The sequence below is a fragment of the Chelmon rostratus genome, chromosome 11, assembly GCF_017976325.1.
Source record: "Chelmon rostratus isolate fCheRos1 chromosome 11, fCheRos1.pri, whole genome shotgun sequence".
Taxonomy (NCBI): Eukaryota; Metazoa; Chordata; class Actinopteri; order Chaetodontiformes; family Chaetodontidae; genus Chelmon; species Chelmon rostratus.
The window spans coordinates 16,309,209-16,336,712 of record NC_055668.1 but is presented as its reverse complement, the minus strand read 5'-3'; the positions used below and the strand labels follow the sequence as shown (position 1 = coordinate 16,336,712).

The 27,504-nt window shown below is 41.1% G+C and overlaps 1 protein-coding gene across 1 annotated transcript in view; it reads left to right on the top strand.

Annotated features, from left to right (window-relative positions):
- The first annotated feature begins 646 nt into the window (after positions 1-646).
- LOC121613728 (VPS10 domain-containing receptor SorCS1-like) overlaps positions 647-27,504 on the top strand; it is a 54,166-nt gene continuing 27,308 nt past the window's right edge. Inside the window, exons 1-7 of the mRNA XM_041947333.1 lie at positions 647-1,360; positions 17,783-17,850; positions 19,603-19,702; positions 19,916-20,074; positions 21,555-21,628; positions 26,610-26,674; positions 27,240-27,358. Coding sequence (XP_041803267.1) covers positions 647-1,360; positions 17,783-17,850; positions 19,603-19,702; positions 19,916-20,074; positions 21,555-21,628; positions 26,610-26,674; positions 27,240-27,358 — 1,299 coding nt within the window. The remainder of the gene's footprint in view (positions 1,361-17,782; positions 17,851-19,602; positions 19,703-19,915; positions 20,075-21,554; positions 21,629-26,609; positions 26,675-27,239; positions 27,359-27,504) is intronic.

Sequence of the window (27,504 nt, the reverse complement as noted above, 5' to 3'; positions counted from 1 at the left end):
GCTGGGCCACAACAGAGTCATTACCTGCGCGGCATAATTGACAGTGAGCACTAGCAATCCTGTTAATTGATTACCTAGGCCTGTGCTAATGGAAAATGCAAAGCCTCATTGTCTCATCTTCCATAAAGCCTCTGTCAGGAACATTTCCACACAAAGACTACCGGAGGCAGACCCAGTAATGTTTCCAGACTTCTCCCCGGGGACCCCAACATCTGAAGACCTCTGAGATTGTTTTAATCCAACACATTATTGCATATAGGACGATGATCCAGTCAAATATTTCACAGTGACACAGCATCTGACACACTGCTGATCAAAAACAGAATAAAACCCTCTAGGGGAGCACGTGGCTCTGCAGAAATATAACTTAATTAAGAGGACGCTCAGTTTGCGTTTTTTTTTTCCCCCATTCAGGTTGAGATGAGGATGCGGGGGTACGGGCCCCTCTCCCCTCTCGTCCAGGATTCAGCCTCCAGCTCCTCCTCTGATGCATCGTTTGCATCAGTACTTGGGAACACTTGTCCGCGCGCTGCCGCACCTCCCCACAGTGCATTCACGGACTCCACTTTACCAGGTGATGACACACGCGCGCTTAAGAGTGAAAGTGATATGTTTTTAACACGGCCGAAGTCGGAATTAACGTAATATGGAGACGCGCCTCGGTCACTGCCTTTTTCTCATTTTCTCTGAGTGGATTTGGCTCTTCACCCTAACTTCCATCCTGGGCGGAACAAAAGCGGAGGTAAGGTGCATTCCCTCATGCCAGCTGCCGCTAACCACAGCGTTTCCCCCGGAACTCTCGGCGCTGGATTTGACTAATTTTGGCGAGGCGCCAGCTGAAGATTTTGGTGGATTTACCGAGGGGTCAGCGGACGCACAGCGCACCGCCGGCGGGGACGAAAAGCACAACGATCCGGAATTAACCGCGAGCGAAGAAAGTTCGTCCAAAGTGCGGCCGCGGTCAGGAGGACATAGCTCGAGTTGTCTCTTGAAGGACGCGTTGGACGGGCAGCAAAAACTTTCCCGTCCGAAAGTGTTTGCGCCAAGTGTTTCACGCGCGGCCGCACTTTCTCCCAGCTTGAGCGGAAACAGCACCGACGGCGGTGAAAACGGCAGCGTTTACGCAGAAAATGGGGCGCAGTTTGATGTGACGGTGAAAGAGGACGCGGACGCGACCGGTTGGAGGAGAGCGCGGAGTGCGAGGAGCGCAGAGACTTGGTCCGGATTCAGACCCGAGGGCGGGGAGGATGCTTCTTTTGCGGACCAGGAGGAGTTTCAGCTCACTAGTTCGACGTTCGCGCTCACCGGGGACACGGCTCATAACCAGGCGATGGTGCACTGGTCCGGGCAGAACAGCAGCGTAAGTAGTTCATGTGTGCTCCAGATTTACGCACGGAGCTGTTTTTGACGCAGTGTGGTCAGCGTGCACTCACACATCTCGCGCGGCCAGTTGAGCGGTCTGAAGCATTAAAGCTGACTGAGGCCGGAGCGAGCAGACCAGACGCAAGAGATTACATGTGAGGCTGCTGGGAGGTTGCAGAGTTGGAGTGAATTGCTTTTGCTTCATTCCGCCTCTCTCACGCAGACACACACACACACATACACCCTCCATCTATCCTGGTCAAAATAATTTAAGTTTAAGTTCTGCATAGTTTAAAAGACCAAATGTCTTTTCCCTCCCATTTATTCTCTCTCTCTCTCTCTCTCTCTCTCTCTCTCTCTCTCTCACACACACACACACACACACACACAGGCAAATTCTGCTGTTTTTCTTAATCGAATCACTGACTTTGGCAGGTGGCTATCGGCATTTATTTCATGCACAAATGAGATCGACAAACCTTTCTGCGTACCTGTCTTCTTGCTACAGGCCTCTCCGCCTTGCACAAAAATAGACAGGTGATGGTACAAAAGGTTATGTATACAGCTCACTGACTGATGCACTGTGTTCTCAGAGCTACGCAGACGTTAATCTATGTCTAAGGGAAGAGCTACTGAGGGTTGAAAGCCAAAGTCATTATACAGCAGATACTTGAAAATACTTGAAATGATAAAGAAATAATGTAACCACTTATATAATGCTCTTTATACAAAGAATGTAACCTGTGTTGCTTTACAATAAAGCCAAATGAGCAAAGTGATGAACAAATTAGCATCACAGTCATGCTATAAAACACTAAATATAGGAACAGAGACACGCACAGACTCCAAGTTAAAAGACTCGTTGAAAGCTAGCAGAAATAGATGTGTTTTTAACCTCTTGGTTGCCTCGTTAATATCCAGGGGACTGACATTTTGGGAACATGCGGCTTTCTTATGTCTGTGGTTCTGAACATCTAAGGGCCCACAGTGGAGGATGTGAGTGAATGTGAAGGCTCTTAAAAGCAACTGGTTGTGTGATGTAAGCCGGTCCTAAGCCATGTAGAGCTTAACTGCATATACGAGGACAGGGACTCCAGCATCAATTCCAAGAGACATGTGGAGCCATTTGAAGTTCAGCACAAACTCGTGCTCGCTTTTTCTTGTTTTGATCAGGAGTCAAGGAGCAGAATTTGAATTACTTGTATCCCCTAAATAGGCATTTCAGTCAGACCGGTGAAATGTGTAGTAGTCCGGCCTGCTTAAGCATGAATCAGCTTTTTGACATCTTGCTGGCTAAAACTGCACCCTGGCAATATTCCTGAGATGAAAGACGGATTAAATGGAGGTGTGATTTAATATCAGAGTCTAACACACTATGACATAGGGCCTAGGTTTGATCTTGCTAAACCAGAGATCCGAGATGCTTGGATAGTGCATCACTTTTGGCCTCCGGGCTAAGCAAAAGTATTTATGTCTTGTTCGTCTGTCACTGAGTTTTAGAAAGTTACTGCTCATCTATGTATTAAGTGCAAACAGGCTGTGAGCCAGTTTAAGTGCATTTGCATTTTGCTCTTTAGATCTGTATAATTGCATGTCATCAGCATAATGTGAAAATTGACATTTTGATGACTTGCTTCTATTTACTCAAAGCAAATGCTAGATTTCTCAAACACATAACACCTGAATCTGAAACACTGTAGAGCATTCAGCCTCTTTGGTGCTTGAACAGACAATATCACATATGATTGTTAGTTTGCTAAACGCACATAAATGGTAAAGAAAAAAGGCACCAAAATAACCAAAGATATTAAGTTATGTTTTTTTAACTGTTGCCTCCTTTTGAAGAATAATTTGACATTTGGGGAAGTACACTCACTTTCTCGCAGAGACTTCAGTGAGATGATACCAATTGCATGTCTGAACAGTAAATGTGACGCAGGTGATTAGCTTAGCTTAGCATCAAGGCTGGAAGCAGTGGGAAACACCTAGCTTGGCACTGCCTTAAGGTAAAACATTTCTTGGTTCATACTTTTTTCCTTTTTCCATGATTGACTTTTCATGAAAAAAAACACTATACATTAAAGCAGGGATGGGGAAACTTTTTCCTGTCAAGGGCCATCTCAATTTTAATAACTTCCCTTGAGGTCATGCTAAATTATTAAATATATATATTGCGCTAACCTCTAATGTGATGGCTGCAACTGCCTCTCTTTGGTAAAGCATCTGATGTCCGATGGTAGCGATGATGATGATGTTACTCGCAGCTCATTTTGAGGTTTGAGTCAATCAGTCTGGAGCGGAGGCGAGGTTTTGCATCAGTTTTGAAAGGAGCTGCTCAGAGTAGCAGGTTGTCCCAAACAGAGATGCAAACTTCAGTGAGTGTCTGCTCAGGATGGGAAAATCCTCAGGACCTACATGCAGTCTGTAGAAGGAGGGGGTTGTTGTTGCTTTGCAGCTCAACGATTTCATGTTGTAGGTTGTCAGGCACATCAGCTGGCTCCACGTTAAATGGAGTAGCAAATATGTTCAGTTTCTTCGGTTTGCTTTTCATGTCCCGAAGCCTCTCGCCAAATAACTGAAGGAGTTTTCACAGTCAGCAGCATAGTCACATGTCACAGCAGGCTTTTGTTCTTGCAGAGTAGGGAAATACACAGTGTTATCTCTTTCCAGTTGTACTTGTGCCGCTTTAATTTGGCTTCGAATGATTCTCACATTTGAAAGCAGAGAGCTGAGAAGCTTGCCGGAGCTTGAGTTTCAGCTCTGAGAGGTTCTTATTGTCCACCATGAAGGCCAAATCACACGGACACTTGCTTTCACTGAGACTGAGGTTTTCTTTCATCTCACTGAATTATTTGAGACAAATTGATGCTTTGGAACAGTTTTACTTTGTCTGGTGCAGCAGCTCCACAACAGCAACAAGACACTTCTTCACAAATTCTCCTTCTGAATGAGGTTTTCAGCTTCTTAGTTGTCAGCTCGCTCACCACAAAACATGCCTGCACCAACACTGCCTCTGTCAAAATGTGGTCTTGTGAAAGCTGCTGCTGGGCATCCAAACTCCGCTGAAGAGTGTTAACTTTATCCAAGCACATTTGTCCTTGCAGCTCATCCAGATAAGCATGTTTCCAGATGTAATGGTCAAGATTAGACTTTTTCATCCCCACAAACTAACATAGGTACACTGTTTTTTACATTCAACAACAACAAAAAAAAAGACAATGTAATTGCTATGTGCGTGTTGCATTTAGGGACCACATGGAAGAATGTGTTAGTCTCCTATTTTATGTTTTTATCTATTTCATTTTAAAAGTAAGTGCTGTTCAAAGATTTTTTTTTCCATGTTTGAGCTGATTTTTCTATTCATGATTTGCCTCCCAGCCCAGAGGCTGGATATTCACCACCCCTGCATTAAAGCATGAGAGTGGTAGGACCCTGGAGGTACTGTGTAAAGAATCAGCACGTCATACAACATGAATAAAAAGTCTAAAGGATGATCAAATGTTTGGGAAAATTCTGTTTTTAATGAGCAACCATTAATGTGCATGAGTAAATGAAACCTCATAATCAAATATTTGTCTTTGATTCAAGTCATTATCTCCAGGACTTTGTGTCTTATTCACAGTTACATGACATTCTAGTCCTGCCTTGAGAAATTTCGCCCCTGATGACACAGACTCTCATCTCTCCCGCCTACACTTGATGTAATGTGTGTTATCCCGCTTCTGCAACTTGCCACACCCTCTCTCTCTCTGTGTGTAGGTGCAGGTCAGGTGGTCACCAAGGAAGCTTGCAGATTTTCCAGCTGGTGTGCTTTTCAGAAATTTATGTATTGCAGTGATTATTTTAAAATTTCCCTTTTGCAAGTTAAACATCTTTGTTAAACAGTTACCGTTCGCTCACAACGGCTGCAAACAGCTTCCCTGGGCATGAGGAAATGTAAAAGCAGACAGTCACGCATCCATAGGCAACCTTATCTGACAGGCCGAACGATGAGAGAAGCAATTTGTAAAATGTTTAAGTAGATACATTTGCCAACAAACATAAAGAAAGAAAAAAGGGTTCAGAGGCTGCTGTGTTTCGTAATATCTCCTCTGGCTTGTTAATGTGACTCAGCTTGTGTGGGAAACTGCAGCTCTGCTTTGACACTTGGGGCAGTTGTCCTCACATGTCGACTGTCATACATGAAATCAAGTTTTCCGGCTGCCCACATTTCTGAAAAATCCAAACATTTGTCAGTGTTGTACGGCTCACTATGATGTGCTTGTGGCAGAGTCTGAAATCTGATAATTGGCCTAGTATAAGGCTTATAGGACATCAGCCAATTTGTACATACAGTTTGTGAGACACGTCGCCTGAGCTCTTTATTGACTTGATGTTTCCCGTCCAATTTCAGAAGTTTAGTTGGTGGATGTTGCTTCTTTTTCATTATTTGTCCAATTATCACGGTTTGAAAGCTAAGCTGCCATTGTAGTTTCGACTTTTCAATCAACATGAAAGCCACTGAAAACGCAAAAGAGTACTCAATCGATTGCTGCCACCACACTGATTCATGTGGTTATTGTCTGCTACACACTAGCCCCAGTATGTGCCCCTTATGCATTGGTGTGCATTCGGCTCACAGAGGTAATCATCAGTTTCTGTAAAAGACAAAACAATTGCAGCTGTTTTGACAGTATTTTCGGCATCCCCAAAAGACTCTGTAAGCATTTAGATTAAAAATATATCATCTACTGAATCTTTAAACAAAGACTTTTAACCCATTTCTCAAGTTGCGCTTCTGTTTTCCAATCAGAACATAGATGGCAGCCCGCCAGCTTCCTGGATAGGAGAACAGACGTGAACACACACGAGTCACAAACTGGGGCTTGTCCATCGTACCCAGCGTTTCAATAACAAGCGTCCTCTCACTGAATTTATACAATTTAACTGCAGAAATTCATTCAATGTTTATCACATATGGAGCGAGCAAGCCCATGGTATTAATGAGAAGCTACTGTATACCTGACTGCTTTATGTTGAAGTCCAGCATTCACCACCAGAATGGCTTTGAATGGTTTACCTAAAGGTGCCAGTGCGATAGGTGATTTCAATTAACTCATGTAGCAGACAATGTTAATTAAGATCTACTGGGTTTTTATAAGCACTTGGTCAAGGCCACGGCACGTTTTACAGCTGGGAAAGTAAGGCTTTAACTGTCTGAAGGTTATAAGCGTGCAGTCAGACATGATTTTTGTTGGAGTTTGAATAGGTTTGTCACTTTATTTGAAATTCGAACTACAGTTTGAAAAAGCTGGGAAACATGCATATTCAGTTTGTATCAACGTATTCAAATGGGAAGTCATTGGGCTGCATTCAAAGTTCATTTGAACGGATGGCGTGTTCATTAGCCTTTGAAAAAGTGATAACCCTGGTTTGTATATTCTCCTTGTGTTTGTACGGGTTTTATTTTAGTCCAAACACATGCGAGTAAGGTGAATCAGGAAGCTCGAGTCGCCTGTAGGTGTGAATGTGTTTGTTATTCTGTGTTAGCCCTGTGAGACTGTCAGACTAGTCCTAGGTGTTGCCCAGTGCACGCTGGCCTTCAGCTCCTCATCACCTTGAACACGCCTGTCCTATTTTGTTTCCACTCTATCCAGCTGTTTTAAATGCCACGCGTATAATATTAATCACTTAAAATTCTCCACAGAAGGATAAGTATACAGGAAGCGCACTGTATTATTTAAGAGCTATCACAGGCGATAGATATTTAACTGAAGGAAAAACTGCGTTCGGAAGCATGAAGTCGTGGGAGTTTGAAGTGGATGGCATCTTCTTTTCTTTTGTCTTCTTCTTCTTCTCCGTGTTGGGGTCAGGACCACGGAGACCCCTACAGCATCCACAACGTTTCTTGGACTTTTTTTCCTGGAAAAATGAAGTATTTGATGGACAGCATCTTTCCACATGTGACCGTCCTCTAGCTTCAGCTTGCTCTTCAGTATTTAGGACATTTAGTCTGAGTTACTTTTTCTTTAGGGTTCTCCGTTTCTTGGCAAAGAGGTCTCACAGTCTTTCTCTACCTTAAGCTGAATGTCCATCTCCTGGGTACTCAAAGCTCTTTATGTCTGGAGCACTTGTTGAGTTTCTCAATTTTTGACAAATACTTGTTGTCTCTGCCTTGAGCAGCCTTGAAGAGCAGCTGCTCAGTTCTTGAAATGCCTTCTCCATCCTCCAGTCGATGAACGTCTACACCCTGCTCATAGGCACTCCTTGGTACATGGGTACTTTGTAGTATTTTCCGCTCCTCTATTTTCTAGTAGAGGGTCTCCTCCTCTTGACAGACCTTGTGCTTGACAGCCTGGTGCGTAGCTTCTCCTCATCTGCGTCATTCTCTCTTGGTAGACCGTCTCATCTGTCTCTGCAAATTGGAGCTGGGCCAGGTACGCCGGGAGTCGATGACTCACTGGCTGAACGGTGGGTCAAATACTGTATTTGGTGGCATTGTCCAGTTCCACTTCTCCATCTTCCTCCAGCTCCTTGAAAAACCAAAGTATCTGTTATCTGTCCTGTTACTGAGCTGGTGGAGGCTTGTGCTATAAGTAGTGTGAGAATAGTGAGCTGTCAGGTCATGTCCTGTCAAGTCAATGCAAGCATGTGTCTTTTTTTACTGGAATAATTCAGTTTTACTTTTTTATTAATACCCAACTGTCCTTTGGAAAGAGAGGCTGCCGTACCTTGATTACACACATTGAGAAAAAGTCGATGAAAGAAAACACTAAATATTATGTTGTTACCGCCGCAATTATCCAGAGACATTCAAGATTGTGAGCGCTAATGTCGTTTGTCTCAGGCAAACAGTGGTAAACGATCAGTCAAATCAAAGAGAGCAAATGTTCTTTCCTTCTCAAGGAAAAAAGATAATTCTAGCTCATTATAAGACGTCCCTTGCAAGAATTGACCTTGATTTTGCCAATCCCCGCACAAAAGCATTACAAGAATAACTGAAATTGCAGCGTGCTCTGCAGCCAGCGTGCAGCGTGCCTTAATGAATGTAAGAAACTGCTCAGTCAAAACCATCAGTAGAAGGTTAACTTTCTAAAAAGACACACATGATGTTTTCAAGGTAACAATAGAGTGAATTGTGATTGAGGTTTGAGAATTTAGTCAGTAAAATGTTGGTATTACAACATTATTAAGGTGTGTCAATAGCAACAGTAAAAGTGAAGCTTTAATATTTTTTTTGAAGAAAGTTTCAGGTTCATTTTTCGGCCACTGATAAAAAGTTCTGGAGTGACAGTGAGAACACTATATTTGTCCAAAATGCTATATTCAACAGCAGAGTGGAAGCACACCAATTGCGTTGTTATTTTGAAAACAAGGCCGTCTTTACTCAATGGAGAAGATTAATGTATAATGTGTCTTTCATAAAAGTATATGAAAACTAGATGAAAGCGCTCTGCAGAGTGCAGCTCTCTGCCAGGCTTATAATCAAGATGGCGGCGAAGATAACAAAAATAGGGATTTATTGAACTCATATTGTGCCTAACTGAAGTGGATCCTAACATACAGATACTGCTGTTCACGATGAGACCAAACCTTTCTATGGATATCTGTTTCTGAGCCCTCATACAGTAGCATGTGAGATTAGCTGTACACACATGGGCACACGCAACCAAATGCACGATATTATAAATACTGAATACAGGATTTGATTAAATCTGTGGAGGAAATTACAGTATACTGTGCCTAAGGGTACTTGCAAACCCAAGATGAAACAGAGACATAAGACATGTCTAACTCTTGGCATAGAGAAAAATGTTTGAGAAAAAAGACTGAAAGCTGCTCTCAACAGTGTCATAATGGAGGCAGCATATATACAAAAACTGTGAAGAAATAACTCTGCAACAGAAGCAAAATAATTTAGTCCATTCATAAAAATTTTGTGCACCTGAATACACGGAGGCGAGATTGATTGGCAGCCCTTTGGTTTCTCTTGACTCGGTAATGGGTTATAATCATGTTTACTCAAATAATAATCTGCCAACATTGAAAGCTGCAGGACATAAACATTTGAATATTTATCTGTTGAATACACACAATGTGTTTCAATGAAAATATGAGCATTTATAAAGTATTTCTGAGTAATTCTGTCCCAGTATGTGGAAACATGCCCGCCCCAGCTGAAAGCAGTGTAGGATAATTACTACAGAAATTGCAGCTTGCCCAGCTACAGCAACATCTAATTTGGTCGACGCCAGAGCCATTTTGTCACTAATCATACCTGTTCAGCTCTGGCTCTCCATGTTGTACCTCAGGGGGAGGAGCAGGAGACTTAATATGATCAATATTTAAATTCAATTTAGTCCTTAACACCTTTTCACCATCTTATCTTTCCTGCCTCCCCCGCCTTGATTCTGTCCTCAGCACACCGTGGCAAACAGCCCCGTACCGGACACTGTGATGCATGTAGCTTCCTGCGTACAGCATGTTGACGTGTTCAGGCAACCCTGTGGCTCATGCTGTCGGCGTGGACCCCCAGCAGCTCCGCTCTCTCCTGGGCGGCTGTGATGGACAGGCTGTTGAGAGGGGGAGGGTTGCGGTAGCGTTGTTTCAGGGAGTGAACGTCACACATCCTGCTAAAGAAACATAAATAAATTCATGAAATACATAATGATAAGAACCGGAACGCCACGACTCAACAAAAGACAACTGAAGACAAAGCGTCTCTTTTTTCCCCGACAAATTTCGTGGACGTGGCATTCACTACATTGCATGGATAAACACAGCGACTGGTGTTTAAAGCTCAGCGCTGCACAGAAACTGCTGGCAGGCTGAGTGCAGCGCTGCCAAGCCACCAAGCCTTCCTGTGGCGAGTTTCTCTAACGCCTTGAAATCCTGCAGAGTGTGTTTTTTTACCGGCAAGCTGTGCTCCCCTCCTGGGTTTCCTTTCTTCTCCACCGAGCGCTGTCTAATAGAGCAGAAATTCCATGAAAGCCATCCACAGATTGTATCCTCGACCAGGATAAAGTTAATTTAGCTGGAACAATATGCATTGTTGAATAATGAGATCTCAACCCCTTTTATTTTTCATTTTATGGCACAGACACGTCTTTGTGTTCGCACTTCTTTGTGCTCGCTTAAATCGAACCCGTCCGTGTTTTTGCCGTGTGCGCTCTGCCTGCTTTCTCCACGTTCCACTGTCTTTACAGGAAGATAACGTCTGGCCGTGTCTGTAAATGTAACTCAGCTGCTCGTTGTGTTTTCTGTGCTCCATCTATGAATCAGAAACACTCAGTTGCTGTTGTCAATATTCTTTTTTTGGCCCTCGCTCAGCTGCCACCTCGTTCTGTGTTTCACAACACTTTCACCAACGTCGGCCACCCCCATTACTCGCTCATACAGCATGAGTTACACCATCTGGCTGCTGTAAGAACAGCCTCACATTCAAAACCATAACTTTGATTCACGCACTGAAGTTTCCTTTTCAGATTTATTGTGATGCATTTTGGCAGACAGGAGGCTTTAAACACTGTTGTTGAGCGGGGGTGAGAGAAATCCTTCTGCAGCATATTGAGCTAATCAGCTGTTTTACTTTACTTAGGTCAGAGGAAGTGTACTTTATTACAGAGTTCAAGGAGCTTTTAGTTTGTCAACGTGCAAACTAATCTTCTACCATCACACTCAGCACCTCCAGATCTCAAACAGAGCACTTAGGAATTAAAAGTAGTTTGGGAAAAAAACATCCTCGCACAGCGAGCACAACTTTTTGGGGGGCTGGGTTGAAAAACCGACCCAACTCGCTGTCTAATCTGGCCCGCATTGATCAGACCCCCTCCTCATGCACGCCGAAGCTTCCAAGCTCAGCATGCCGCCGTAGCCGAGCTTCTGAACTAGACTGGGCTTTCATTTATGGCGAAGAAGCAAACGATGCGAGAGCAGAGGGCCAAAGAAGAAGGAAGCCGTTTCAGATGACTTATCAACCGAGCCGCTGCTTCCACACAGGGCCGTCGTCTCGACTTGAGAAGTCCAATAAAGTCAGGCACTTGCTGTTCTGTTTGAAAGCTGTGGCTGTAACACGGAGCATGTGTTTGCTGTCCATTTGAAAAGCTGGTTATTTGACGTTCACAGATCAATGGTGCTACCGTCTGCCAAAGTAACAGAATGTCGCCATCAGTCACATTATAGCTTCATCTGGAATCACGTCCTTCAAAAGCTTAGTTATAGTAACACCTTACAAGTGCCTAAAGCTAAGACTGAAGAGGTTTTCTAAGGAGGTTTAGCCTCTGAGAGTCTTCACAGACCCTCAAGAGGTTTTGTTCACACTCTCCAGTCGTCAGAACATTTGTTCACTGTGGTTTCACTCAACCTTGTATTTGTATATCAGGTTTGATCAGCAACACCAGTAGTTCATTTTCTGCAAAGTGATGTTCTGATGTTGCTTTGGTAACACTTAAGTACTCAGAAATGTGAGTGGTTACTAAGAAACAAGTAAGGAGCCAATCAGGAGCGTGCTGATAATTACGAGTAATGGTCAGTGGATTATGAAGTAATGAGGGACTGCTCAGTAACTGCTAACAGCTAAGATGAGTCATTTTAGTTGAAAGGGCACAAACAGAAACTAGTGATTAAGTAATTAGCGATGAATGAGTGGCCACTGGTTTTTGCCAGGTCAGAGTTAATCGGGAACAGCCGATGAAGAAAGTTCTGATTTCCAGATCATTACTTACCAATTCATTAATATACCATCTCCCAGTCTGTTCTCCAGTAACACAGCATTATCCACGACATAGTCATGCAATCAGTTATTCAGGAGTTACTTAATTGATTATCAGACCATTCCTCACTCATTCCTCTGCAACCACTCACACTGATGTGTGCTGCATTGTAAAGTGTTACCTTTGCTTCATAATTTATGATTGCAGTGACCTGCAGTCCGTGGGAGAGCCAACAGCTCTGACTTCAAACAACCCGGCTTCAACACAACATCTGGTCTACGAGGAAATGTTGCCTTTGTTAATGAAGTGATGTAAATTGATGTGGCAGACAAAAGCCTCTGTGCATGAAGCTGCTCACCGAGGTGGTGTTGAAGTGCACGAGGATGAGCTTTCCTGCGGGCGTTTGTGGCTGCGGAGTGAGCCGCGGGGTCGTAAACAATGGAAGTAATAATGCTAACTTTGTTCATGTTGCACTTTTCAGAAGCACGTTACAAAGTGCTTTACAAAGACATGAAAACACGAGCAATTGCCAGATGAATAATCAATAAAAGTAGAATTGATACAATGATAATGACAAGCAAGGTATGAATTTTAACACGCAGTCAAAACAAGTAAACACAGATGAATAACCCATTCAAGAGAAAGCTCAAAAGAGCTTTTTTTTTAGAGAGATTTAAAATATGAAACAGCTTGCCTGCCTGATTTCCTCCAGAGTTGGGGGACCCCGACTCCAAAGGCTCGGCCTGCTCTGGTTTTAGCCTCGGCCTTGGAATCATTAACATACCTCAGCCGGAGGATCTCAGCCCGCATTCAGGGTCGTAAGGGGTTAGTAAATCAGTAATGTAATCAATCTTTAACAGTCTTCATTCCATTTTTAAAAATCCATCTTGAAACGTACAGGTAACCAGTGTTGAGATGCTAAAAGCGTCTTCTATCTGAGCAATCTTGCTGCCAGCATTTTGATTGAGTGAGACAAGAACTCAGTGAGTTACAGTAGTCTAAGCTGAGTATAATGAAAGCATGGATGACAATGTCCAGGTTCTTAGCGGGTAAAAAAGATCTAATTTTGGAGACCTTACAAAGCTGCAGAACTGAACAACTGATTTCACGAGTTTCGATGCAACGGGATAGAAATTCTACATATGGTAATTGCTTCTGATTGTCCGACTTATATAGAAACGTCCCTCTTTTTCAAAGGTTTTAAATGATGCATTTAATGTGCTGATTTTATCAAGTGAAGTTTCATATTTGAAGCTCGCCCCTGGGGTCTTTGAATTTGCACGCTAATCTGTGTTTTTTATTCCTTGTAAAGCATCTGCTGCCACATTGTTAACACTTCTCGGGTGTTGATGTCATGTGGGCAGGTGTTCTCACCCTCCACCCATCATTGCTTCATGTCCTGTGAAAATGTGACATTCAGATGTTCGTACTTTATTTATACCAACTAATGGATCACATGACTACATGTGCATATACTCTTGGTGTAGAGTTTTGGCATGTTTAAGCTTATTGTTTCGGCTTTTCTTTTGGCCTGTAGCTTTAATGTTTTGAATCACTCTCACTGCTCGATTCAGGTGCAGCTGAGATGATCTGAGCCGCTGAGCCACGAGTATTCAGAGAAAAGTTATCGACTGGTGAACATGCTGAAGCATTCAGCAACTTAAGAGCCAAATGTTTCCTCCAGGAGTTGATGGAGCACAAGGCGGCGTTAAAAGGAGAGCGAATATTCACCAGGTGGACATACATCTACCATATAAAGTGTTGTGTTTGCAGTTCATTGCACTGCCTCCAAGTGTGCAAAAATCACTTAATGCAGGTTTAAAGGACCAGTGTGTAGGGTTTAGTGGCCTCTGGTGGTGAGGTTGCAGATTGCAACATGGCGGAGGATCTGCTCCATCTGTAGATATAAAGATCTTATTCTAAGATAACAAAAATACAACAACTCTTATTCTAAGGTGATTATACACTAATGAACGCAAACCTCTGAATATGACATCACGTTTCTCTCATATTTTGCCAATAGATCCCCCTAAATCTCACACACTGGTCCCTAAAGGAAAACAAGGGGAATTACAGACTCTGTTACTCTGCTGACTGGTGATTTCTAAATTGTCAAATAGTCTACTCGCCCAAATTATAACAAAACCCCTCTCCTCAGAGAAATTACTCTGGATTATCCGCAGACGTTGAGTGTGAGATTAACGACTCTGGACTTGTTTTTGTTGAAACAAAACAAGTAGTTTTAGTGACCTGGGCATTGTTTTTCTAAAAGACACGTGTTATTGAATTGCTGAAAGTAGTTTTTCAGTTCTTTCTGCACCACAAACAAAATTTCATTCACTTTTTATTGGAAGTGGAGGCAGAAGTTTTAGAGAACCTGGGAAAATACGACCAAAGCTCCAGTGCCTGCGTGGCTGGATGCCACTGGGGTGCAGCGGCAAAACATTTCCTTATTTTGTATTTTTAAGGGGGACTGACCCTTTTCGAGCATCACAAACTCTCAAGTCCATTGTTCTAATTTAAATGTATTTTTCATTGCTTATTCCTGCTCAGGGTCAAAGGTGGGCCGGAGCATATCCCAGCATGCACTGGCAAACACACAAGACCCGCTTTTCATATGTCATATTTGTCTTTATTATTAACATTCCAGTCAGTAACTCCTGCAACAATTGCTTTTATGGAATCATCCATCTGTTTAATTGCGGTGGCTAAATGTGATGACAGTTTTATTGATGAGGCAACTTAATTCCAACAGCTGATAAGTTGGTGAGAGTGGGAATGAATTGTAATGTGTACTCTGTCGCTCCTTTCATTTGTCTCAGGTGTTCATCCTTCAATAACAGCATCCCCCCTTCTGCTTTCTCCATTCCTCTGGCCCTTCTCTTCTTCATACAACACCAATTCACAACAGTAATCTCCTCACCCTAAGCCCTTTAAGTCACCATTAAGCCTCCACTCATTCTTACATAATGATCAAATTCATCCCAGTCCATTTAGCTCCAAGGTGTAAGATTTACAAAGGATTAGAGGTTGAAAAATCAATTTGCTTGCTCTTGGATGTCAAGTAATCCAGTTTTGGAGATACGCTGCAGTCTAATGGGCTATGCACTACATGGTAGCTGGCATCAACTGTGACACCTTTGTTGTCATTCAAAGGCAAAGATATGCTAATAAACATGGCATTATTATTTATATTCAGAGGGTACGTTATATAATCACTAAAGAAGAAGAGCATTTGTCCGGTGATGTGACACGTTGAGCTTCAAACACCTGTTTCACGCTGAAATATCTACAAAGTGAATATTGTATCACTCTATTGATGCGTTAACTGCACCCCTGGAGCTTCACCTTCAACATCCCTCAGAACGCTGGAAACTTTTCCAACCGGCAATAAGCCGGATGCAAATTATATCTGACTGTAATCCTGGAACCCTCCCAAGTAAATGCATAAAGTTAACTGCCATACAGAACAGGGGGATATATTTTGTCCTAATTTTCAGGCTGCTGCAGGTTGTTTTATTGTGTATGACAGTGTCCATGAGGGTAGGACTTTTGGAAGGTATAAAGGCCATTTTATTCCAAGACTATAAATCTCTTCAACCCATTCTGGACACTTAGTACCATAGTTATAACAAGGTACATGGATTATCTCCGAACTAGCGCTCATATAAAGGATTTCATACATTCAGCATAAAGTAATAGCAGAGTCAGAGTTTTCTTATTCAGCTTGTGCACAAAGAGGGAAAATAACTAGGACATAAAGCAGAACTGTTTAAATCCATTGCATCATTAACAGCAAAGGGTCTTCAGAAACTTGTGCTGTTGCAGTGTGGTACATGATTTAATGTGTGGGACATTCGGCATGTTAGAGGTCAATTAGTAGATCGACAGAGAGTTAATCTTTGACTTGATTGTTTCGGTCATTTTTTAAGAAGAAATAAGAAACATGATCTGTTTCTAGCTCCTCGTTTGTCATCGTTTTCTGCTTTTCTCTATTTGAAATCATTGTTAATAAAATATCTTTCATCTTTGGACTTTTGATCTGAAGGAAATATGACATTTAATGCCTTGGGTAATGAGAAACTGTGAAACTTTGATAAGCATTTTCTTCCATCAGATGTTTTATAGACCTAAATAAAATAAAACCAAATAATAGTTTTAGCCCCGATTAATATATTGTACCTAATGTATATATGTATATATGCTAGGAAGCTTAAATATTACATTACATCTGTGTGCACCGCAAAAAATGAAAGGACTCTGTTAGATTTCATTCAGGCTTTGATGATTCTGTTTATTGATACAGGGATTAATTATATCAGCTAAGAGAATCAGATAGTGAGTAGCCTATATTTAGGATGCAGTACATGTAGAAGGGTTTTTTGTATTCATTCAGTCAAAGACTTGCTGTTACTGTTTTATCATATATATAGCTTTGTCGTGTTGCACCTCTAAAATATATCAGCAGACAGTTGGTGTTGACCAGATTTTGCTTTGAGAAACCTGGGACGCTGTTGTTTTTTGTGTTGCTTTTGAAACTAAATGCTGGAGTCGACTGCACTGAAGTGACCTTGAGGAGCCTCATACCTGCACAGCGTGTGTCTGCAATAGTTCTGTTTCACTTAAGCAATTAGTTTCAAGTGGTGTTAGGCTTTTATCAAGCTGAGCTGAAGAGTATTGACTCGTTTGAATTGAGCCAAAGCCTGGAAAAGGACTGTGAGAGCGAGGCTTTAAAAAGTTTCAGATTTCTTGTTTACATGATGGAGTTCTTACTTGTTCCAGGGAATGTTACCCCAAACACTCGTAACACTCGATAATTAGAAGATAGCTGTGAACAAGATGCACAGAGAGGCCTCCCAGGAGAGCTATATGGTGTGCAGGTTTTATGATTGCACAGTGCAGGCAGGGCATAGCTTGAGTGATTAATTGTGTAAAGGGTGAAGGGCACAATATCAGTAAAGGCCTGCTGAGATTTGATAAAATTCCATCACTCATTTCAGAAAAATACATTCTTTTGGATGGAAGTTAAGTTAATAATTGGAATTTTTCCTCACATTATTGCCTTACTGAGAGAAAAGGGAATTATAAGTGAAATGTGTGTAAACACGACTTCATGCATCAGTAATTACACGCATATACAAACGCACAAGCTTTGATTTATGTTCTGATCTGTGCTGAAGCAAATAGAAACGTCCACAGCGATCCATTCATTAATATCTGAGGTAATTTACAAGACACCCTGAAATCTGCGGCTTTTTATGCGTATTAAGTAAAGGCCTGTGTATTATAAAGCACATTTGACTGTGACACTTTTTATGATCCTCTTCAAAGAAGATGTCCTTGATATTTACGAGGTCTGCCTCTCTCCGCCTGGGATGAATTTTAGTGTCGACTTATTTATTCATTTAGTCATAGTTTACCAGTGGTAGCAGTTGCTGGTTGTCTGCTAGGTCTTACAAGCCATTATAGCATACATATGTGATCAGCGTATCCACAGGGAATATGCACAGGGTTTATAGCTTTACAAGCAGGGCAATGGGTTGACATACCATCACAGTGTTTGGTTTTTAATAAAGCCGTGGCTGTCAGGGAGTTTAAAAGACACGCGCGTGGATGGCTCGGCTCTTTTGTTTCAATATGTGACATGTCATTGCTGCTTTTTTTTTTTTTTTTCAAAAGTGATGATGCACTCGCTTCGAAGCTGGTAATCTGTTTGATCTGCTTGGTAGGTGATCCTCATGTTGACAAAGTACTACGACTTCAACTCCGGCAGAGTAACAGAGAGCTCTTTATGGAGGTAAGATCTTCTGTCTGGCATTGCCTTCCACATAAAAGCTGCAGCAAATCAAATGTGATTCATTTATATTGGTACTGCGTTGGATTAGATTTGTAGTGGAATGACTGAACCCAAATGTTCTGTTTGGGTTCCAGCAGAACCTTCATTAACAGCACAAAAATGATATTTAGCATTTTATCTGCTTTACGATGTTTCCTAATTCTATGAGGATTTCTTATTAACATGATTTTGAACTGATTGTTTCAGAAATCCACTACAGGAGATGACATGTTGCTTCTGTTTAGGGTTTCAGAGCCCCCATGTGTAAAACATGGTTAAACGAGATGCCTTTTTCTTGTATGCTCTATATCTGTGATTGTTGTTGATAGCGCTTTTTGTGCATCACTACCCGTCCCAAACGCCCAATGAGTCTATTTGGACAGTTTATTTCTAAGAGATCTTCAACAGCAGATTAAAATTAAATCTCTGCTGTCTAATTAAACATAAGTAACACCACTACTGTGTGTGATAACATACCGTTATTTGTCTGTGAGTGACTTTTTGGCAGAAAACAAGCATATATTTTTGAACCTATGAACCTACTGAGACTTATCAGCCGACTGATATCCCCTCGGCTGTGCAGAGTTTTACAGCGAGTTTAAGCCTTTATAAGACTTTATTTATTGTTTAGATGCCCGGCTGCAATTTCACTGTTATGGTTCACTCTCACTGCTCTTGCACCATAGTTTTCAGCTGCAGCAGGCAGCTGTTCAGCAATGGAGATCTAAAAAATTCACTGTACACTGTCTGCTCAGCACCAAACAGCAAACAGACACAGGTAGCGACGAGCACTGAGCAGCTAAAGAGCCAGATATTTCCCTCAGGAGTTGGTAGAGACCAAAAACAGAGCTTAAAGAGAGTGAATATTGGGCTTGCATTCATCAAGTGAACATAAACATGAATCCAAATGACTTGCTGAATGTTTAAATAAGTAAGTGTTCGTAAGTTCGTAATATCAGCTCTAAAGGTGATGTTATGTCAATGTTGTGTTCACAGCTTGTTTCGGCTGCCAAAAAATGACCAGAAAACAACAGCTACTGCAGGTTTAATGTGGAAACCCAGATTGATTTTGCTATTATTATTATTAGTAGTAGTATTTTTACACATACAGTATTGGGGTCTGTGGGACTGCAAACAGTAGAGCCATTATCTTTAATATACAAGGGTTAAATAGCAAATAATGACTACATATTTCACAAATGCCCTTCAACACAAAACAAAAGATCATTAAAGTTTTCTTTCATGCAGCACAAAACATTTCAGGGCTGCTTGTTTCTGAACTGTCACCAAACAGCTGGGACCAATATCTGTTTTGGTGTCAGTGAATGAATCCAAAATGAGCCCAGCAAAGCGGCGTGAGCCATTGTCAAGCAACAGGCAAATATGTCCTCTAATGCTCCGTCTGAGTTATAAAACATGAACATCACAAACATCAGAATTGTATTTTCACCCCAAACCATCAATAATACAAGCAGTTCAAATAATACCCTGTCCCCTCACCATGTGTGCCACACAGGATATTCTTGTTTATTCTGATAATTAAAAAAATCTCCATTCATCTAGCAAATTGCTTCATGACTTCTGCTGTTGCAATTTTCTGCTTGCCTGATATGCTTAATGATACCATCAGCATCTTAACGAGAAGGTGTTGCTCTGTTCTCCTTTGCTCTCCTATTTACAACCTATTCGCTTTATTCTATAATTGAATTTTAGGTCAACTGATTATGGGACCACGTATGAGAAACTTAATGAGAAAGTCGGGCCAAAGGTCATCCTGAGCTACTTGTACGTGAGTCCGAACAACAAAAGGAAGGTAGGTGTCCACATGCAGGCTATGAAAAGTCCTGCCTGCGTTGAACAAATCTGTCGATTGTTATCACTAAGCGACTCCACCACACAGCAGCCCTGCTGGAGGTTGCACCATGCATTTGTTCCAAGCATTGCACAAGCACATTTAAGCCCTGTGGAATGGATGCTGTCAAGGTGGGCCGCTGATTCCCCCGTCTCCTTTCTTGTCTCGTCTCAGATCATGCTACTTACGGACCCGGAGGTGGAGAGCAGCCTCCTCATTAGCCTTGACGAGGGGGCGTCCTATCAGAAACACAGCTTAGCCTTTGATATCCTCAGCCTGCTTTTTCACCCGGAGCAGGAGGACTGGATCCTGGCTTACAGCCACGACCAAAAGGTAATGTGTAGCTGTCAGATGGCATGAAATAGCTGGAATAACAACTGAACAGTGGCACAAAGATAAAGTCTGGATGGGAATAAAGGCTGTTGTGCATGCTTTACTTGCTGCTTGTCATGCTCTTGGTAGCTCGGCGCGAGCGTTCTGCCAGATTATATATCAGGAGCCCGATGGGTCGCGGCAAAATGAATGTCTCTATAAAATGATACAAAACATAGGTTGTTGTCACGGTCGAAAGCATTCATTTTGATAATGGCGGCCACCATTCAGGACATGGTCTTCATGAGCAGAGACGCCTGCCACTTAAACCAAGGCTGCAGTTGTCAGAAACAGAGGCAGCTGATCACCTGCTCCGCTCAACAAGTCATAAGGTCTGGCTGAAGCCTCTAACTTTGAATGGATGTGTCCTAGACAGCACAGGGGAAAGTTAACAAGGGAGAAACGCCCAAACAATCCACAAGCTCACACACACACACACACACACACACACACACACACACACACACACACAATTGCAAGCGTAAACACACACCCACCATTACTCTGTGTGAGAACCCCGCTGTCTGCTTTACTCTACACACCAGACATCAAACTCAGCCTTCCCAGCCTGCTATTGGAGGACTTGATTTTCAGAGAGAAAAACAGTCAAGGTTTGAGAAGTGAGATAAATGGTGCAGGGAGGAAGATGAAAGCTTAGTTGAGAGCCATCAGCGGGTCAAAATAAAGATGCTCCACAGACGTTTGCCTTCAGGTCATTCTGTACGTCTTTGTAAAGCTAAATTTCATCAGTTTTTCTCTTTCCATCGCAGCTGAAATTAATCTGAGCTTGGTTTCATTTTACATTTATTGATTGTCTGTCATGTCTTTTAAGAGTTTGAAGCCCTTGGATAAGTCAAAATGATGTTGCTTATCCTTGTAAAGCTCCCAGCTTAAGATGCTTGCTGCTCGATCATGACGGTAAGATGACAGGCCTCCCGAATGCTCGGACATGAGTCTAACTTTGCAGTAAAAAGGAGCCTAATAGCTTCATGGGGAAAGAAAAGATTACAATGACAGTTAAATGAGTGATTTTATAATGCCAATTAGGCTGAAATCCTGCTGAGTTATTGTGAGGAGGAGACACTTTTATTTCAATTTCTATGTCCTCCCTTCTGTCTTTTCCGAGGCATCATAATGAATAATCCTCAGTGTTTTCTGTTTTGGTTTTTAATGAAAAACCTAGCTTCAGAATTTCCCCGTATTTTTACAGAAACTGATGGATTGTCTCATCACCGTTGCATTTTCACATAAAGTATGCGCTCAGTAGCGCAATATTCAAAACAACATCACCAGACTGACGCCACAAAATCTACAAATGTGACAGCTGCTTGACAACACAGTTGGACATAAATCAGGGAATAATTCTCTTGGATATTCTGACTTGGAGAATTATTCTCTATACTGTAACTCATTTGCTTAATGCATTCCTCTCATTTTTCAGCTCTATGTCTCTGTTGAATTTGGGAGGAGATGGCAGCTTGTGCATGACAGCGTCGTCCCCAACAGATTCTACTGGTGAGATCAACAATCAGTCATTTGAGGGCTTGTCTGTCTTGGAGGGAAATGCTGCAATATTGCTGCAAATTTTGACATGTTCCAAAAAAAAACCCCACTGAATAATAGACAAGAAAAGAACAATTATGCATCAATAAATCAAACTGTGTGCATTTTTAGCATTGTGATCACCGCAGCAGTACAGAGGGGAAATCCACTATACATACTGTATTTACATGTTCTATAAAATAAGTTGGATGTTTTTTTTTCCAGATATGCTGACAAGTTTTACTGACGAAGTAGAAACAAAAGTTAACAGTTACCAGAGTAGTGACTCATACTGCAGTATCAGTCAGCAGCTCATTTGCAGGAATATCTAAAGAAAATGTATGTTATTGAGTCGGATTTTAACCACTTCACAAGTCTGGCATCTCGAGTGTCATGTCTCAGTACTGGCAGAAGAACTTGTTTCCTTTACTGGAGTAAAAGCACCAAAACAACAATGTTGAAATACTTGATTAAGAGTAAAAACCCTTCATTTTAAAGGTTTACTTGTGTAAAAGTAAGTATTATCAGTAAAATGCGCTTAAAGTACTTGACCCCTTTGACTGATAAATGATCTTGTATGACATTATTGCATTATTATTGCTAATGCACCAATGTATAAGTAGAACTGATGGAGTAGTTGGAGCCAGTTTTACCTACTTTATACATATGTTAGGTACTTTGGCTCAGTGATTCCCAGCCCAGGGGTCTGACCCCTCCAAAGGGTCACAAGGTAAATCTGAGGGGTCATGATCGATGATTTTTATATAAATGAAACAGTCAGAGAGTTTCAGACACAGGAAACCTGTGACAAGGTGCTTAGGTACACAGCTTTTTTGAATGGGTTTTGTATTTTAGAAGCTGTTTGTCATGTTAAAAAAATCTTAATTTGTATCTAGCATGTACTGTACTGAGGTGAGTGGAGTAAAGTGCAGTATTTGCCTCTGAGATGTTCAAGTGTAAATGCCTAAAAGTTTGACTGAAGTGGAGCACTTCGGTATGTGTATTTAGTTACTTTCCACCACTGATTACAGTAAAGATAAAAATTGAGTAAATTAAATAACATTTCACATTTTAATCCCATTGCTTTTATTATTGATTGCCAAAGCAAGGTTTTTAGGGAGGCAGATGTTCCACTTATATACTGTATATCTATCTATATATATAATGTTATATATTTACATAGGCTCATTAATATTTGATCCTTTGAATTCAGTCTGCTCATGAAATATTGCTGGGATACCGCAGTGTACAACAAATCGAATCCTATCGAATATTATCCGGACTGATGATATCGCAGAGAGCTTCTGGGTGTCTTTTTAAGTGTTGTAGTGTTATTAGCAGTTGGGTGCTGGTGCAGGGATTACGGTCCAGGATAAATGTTTAATTTATAATCTTTTTATGGTTGTTGGCTACAAGATCGCTTTCACACAGAAATAAAAAAAGCAGAACCATGGATTAATCAAGGGGGCTTGGCGTGACCTGCAGTACATGTTTTGTTTTGTTTTTTTCTGGGAAATACAATGACCCAACACCTTCAGAGTAAATAAAAACCCATTTATGAAAAACGCTGATGACTAAGTAGACAAAACAACAGCTATCTCTTGCTTAATGAGGCTCATATTTCTATCCTCAAGCGAAGGTGGATGTATGACACTTGTTTCTTATGGGGTTAAGGGGTAATTTATAACTTGCCCTTTCAGTGCTGGCTAATTTGTTTTCCTAATGTATACAGAAACTGTGGTGAACTTTAAACCAACTGCAGTTAGCTTGAAAGATGCAGAATTTAAAACTGCTGCATGAAGTAAATCTATATTATTATGCTATTTATTCTTTCATGCATGCACCATGAGAAACACATGGAGTTATAAAACACCAGGAATACACATGCAGTGGCGAAACACTTTTCAGACAAGAGAGCAAAACTTAGATTTATTATTATACCACAAATAGCTTCTGTCCCAAGCTCTACAAATAAAATCTGCCACAAAAAGGTTTCCACAATACAATGTATGTACTTTATAATCATTCAAGCAGAGGAACTCATCAGAAATAAAGGACATACTACTGAAAAGGTAGCCCCTAAATCATCACATAATGAGCAATACAGCTCACCTAAATCACATAACAAGACAGAGACTTTCCTTTCAGGCAAACAGCTAAATCAACTGTGCACATAAAGATCTTCAACTTTTATTGAAACTCTACCTCACATAAAAGTCAAGGCTCTTTTTGTTTTTCATGACAGAATGTGGTTGTAATTTAGGTCGTCAACGATCTGCAAGGAACATCATGAATATTAAACTGTAATCTGTCTGGAAAAATAGAAAATAAGATAATCATACCAAAGGAAGATTACTACTAACCCATGGATGCAAAATGTCTTGCTGCTGCAGGCATATTCACAAATCCTGCATATATTCTGTACAATTACCTTTAATTTGAGTATATACCATATCTTTTCAATTATTATTTACTATTTCGGTCAATATACTAAATAAAGACAGTGGTGTTTGACAAAAAAACAGCTTTTGATTTTAAAATATGTACTTTAACCAAAAAAACCCATCGGAGATCCGCTATGAAAGAAATATTTCCATCTCACCCTGTCCGGCTCATTTTATTTAAGAAAACCTGACAGAGATGATTTGCAGAAATATGTTAACAGGCCCCCTCGCGAGGCACACACAGTGGTATGTGTTAGTTATGGGAGAACACAGTATAACATTGCAGGGGTTTATTTAAGAGCAAGGGCTGCTACTCACTGATAGAATTGGATGTATTTGACAGAAAGTCCATTAAAAGAGATGGAGCTGCGAGGCAATTACAGAGTGCTGAGGGAAGCAGGACGGGGGCTTTTTATATTATAGTTCAGACACGGTATGGAAAATGAGAAGAAACCCATCTTCTGTCACAACAGCTGCTATTAATACAACAAGTGGTCACTTCTGTCACTCGGACTTAACCGCTATCATGAAGAATCTCTATTGAAAGTGAATGAAATGGCTAAATACACCTTACCCATCAAGTGCAGCGCAGGTCAAATGTCCGTCAGGCCAGTGTTCACAGATAAGGTTGCTGAATTATTGCTCCTGGGAGAACAGTAAAGATCACAGCTACATCTCTTATTTCCCTTGGTCCCATGCACAATCGAAATGAAGATCAAACTCAAATGTAAATCACAACTGCTGCGCTTCTAATAACAGAAAAACAGAGGCTATTACTGTGAGCTAAGTGCAATTATTGTGTGAGTTTTCTTCAAATTGTCTTTGTTTTTGTTCTGATTATTCACACAGCGCATACGCTTTGTCAAATGTGCCTTGGGACGGCAGCAAAATAATCAATAAAGCTTTTTGCCTGGATGCCTTGTTAAGCCCCCCGATGTTCAAAATAAACAACAAGAAACTGAGTCTAATATAGATACTCTGCATAACCTAAATCAGTGGTTCTCGACTTGGGTGTCAAAGCCAAGGGTCCACATAGAGAAATCAGAGGGTTACAAAATGATAAACAGGATAGCAAAAGAAAAATATATCCTTCTGTCACACAAAAATAACTACTCTGTCCTTTCTGTCGTGTTTACTTCTTTTTCCATTCATAAATCCATCTCTAAGTTTGTGTCTAAGTCAGGGAGACTGGGGGTAATTGCAGCATCTCAAATTGCACCAATCAGAAACGAGACAGAACCATGAATCTCATACGGTCTGTGATGACCCCTCTCTGCCTGCGAAAGGACAAACTGATGTCTTGTACTTTTTTCCTCACATTGACCATTCTGTTGTCTAACAGGTAATATCTTTGTCAAACTAAGGTTTGTTGTTTCTAGCCAGCAGAACAGCTTGTGTCCGGGGGAGTACAGCAGTCACACAGGCTTACTATTGACCCAAACTCCATCAAAATGGTGTCTGGCTTAGTAGCAACATCAAAATGCATGATTTTTTTTTCCTAACAATTTGAGAAAAGTGCTTTGGGTGTATTTTAAATGTCTATGCATACTCAATTTACGTTTATTTTGTGCCATAGTCCAGTGGTTCAGTCTTTTGCCTCTCAGTCAGAGCTTGTTTTCAATTTAAATGCTGCTGTATTGGCTGATTTCATGTGTAATTGTGGCCCATTATTGAAACTCTGAAGCTCTGATTCAAAACTTGATTGGAGCCGTTTTATTTTTTCACATTTTAAACAAAGGGCATTTATAACATCTCAAATTGCAAGGATCAGAAATGAGACCATGAAACCCTGCACGCACTCTGTGGGGATCCCTCACATTGTTTTTAGATTTGTTTAATTATGTTATCATTATACAGTTTTAATTCAGCTGGAATTAATTTAATGAATATTAGATTGTTTTTAACTATATTTATAATCTTGGGAGCTTATTGTGGTCCTTGGTATTTCTGTAGAGATATTGAGTGCTGTTACACCACTGTAACAGCACGTGGGGGCCGATTTAACATTTGACTTCTAGTGTTTCAATCAATACTGTGAAATATATGTTCTTACTAACTATCAACACATTACTAAATAAAATTCATCAGGTCAAAATTGCCTTCCCAAAATGAGCAGTTTAAGGGGCCTGTCTGAAACTAGTAGCTACACGATTATACTAATCTAACTGACGCTATTTAGCTAGCTAGTCACTTAGCATAATGTTTTGTAATTTGAGGTATGCTGTGCTATTTTGTGAATTGTATTATTTTAAATCTCCCCAAGTAAACATTATTTTTTTAAAGTTTTTTGCAAGTATCTGATGTGTCAGCCGTATTTCTCCTCAATCTACATGGCTAATACAGTCGCACGCTAACGTCAGTTAGCAAAGTTAGCTTGGGTCTCAATATTTAGTAACAGCTAATCATTACAGAAATACAATTCAAATCCTAATGAAATAATTAGAGAAAGAAAGAAATATCTGAGTCAATATCTACACACAATGTCATCAACCTTTGTCATGATGTTGCAGGTCCAGACTGGGTTTAGACAAAGAACAAGGAATGATTCACCTGGAGATCATCGTCTCTGACGGACGTGAGTGATGAAATGATGTTACCTTGGCAACACAGAAAAGAGGATTGGTCAAAACTTATTTTGTGAACAGCTTTCACATCACATTAGCAACATTTGCTGTAATTTCTAGCCTAAATTTAAAACAACTGGTGACAGATTATAGCTTTTCTTCTTCTTCTTCTTCTTCTTTTTTTTTTTTTTTTGCTGTCCTCACTAAAACTCTCGTCCCCGCCTGAATTGGCTGCTTGGAGACTCTTCATACGATTAAACTAATTCATTTTTCAAGGGCCAGGCTGTGACTTGGCTCCTCTCTCGGCCACAGTGGAGAGAGGGCAGCACTTCCATAAGGCCTCGTGTGTTAATGCCCTGTCCCCGGGGAGACCTCCTCATTTGGCTGATGCTAACACACTGGGACAGCTCTCTCTACTTTATCTATTAGTGAGAATAAGGATTGGCCTCCAAAATTTTGCCTCCATGGCTCCGTTAATACTGTCAGCATAGGCAATGCTGAACCTTGATTGTGGTCTACAGAAGGTTGTTTTTCCCTTTGTTATATTTTTAGCACTCATTTCTTGTTTACCCACAGGGTCACAGTACATAACTTGTAAACTTCAGAATTGCTCTGATGGAAACAAGGGCAAGCCTTTCCCTGGATTTATCATCCCCAATTCCCTGGTGGTTCAGGATGAATACGTTTTCATCCAGGTGGGTTTTTATTGCAAGGTCTGGCTTCATTAAAAGACAATTAAAAGCTGTAAAACCGCTGCATTCGATTGCATCTTAATGTACAGTCATGTTTTTCATTAACTAAAAGGGGCCATTATCCTGGGAAAGGGTGGCATGAAATTGAA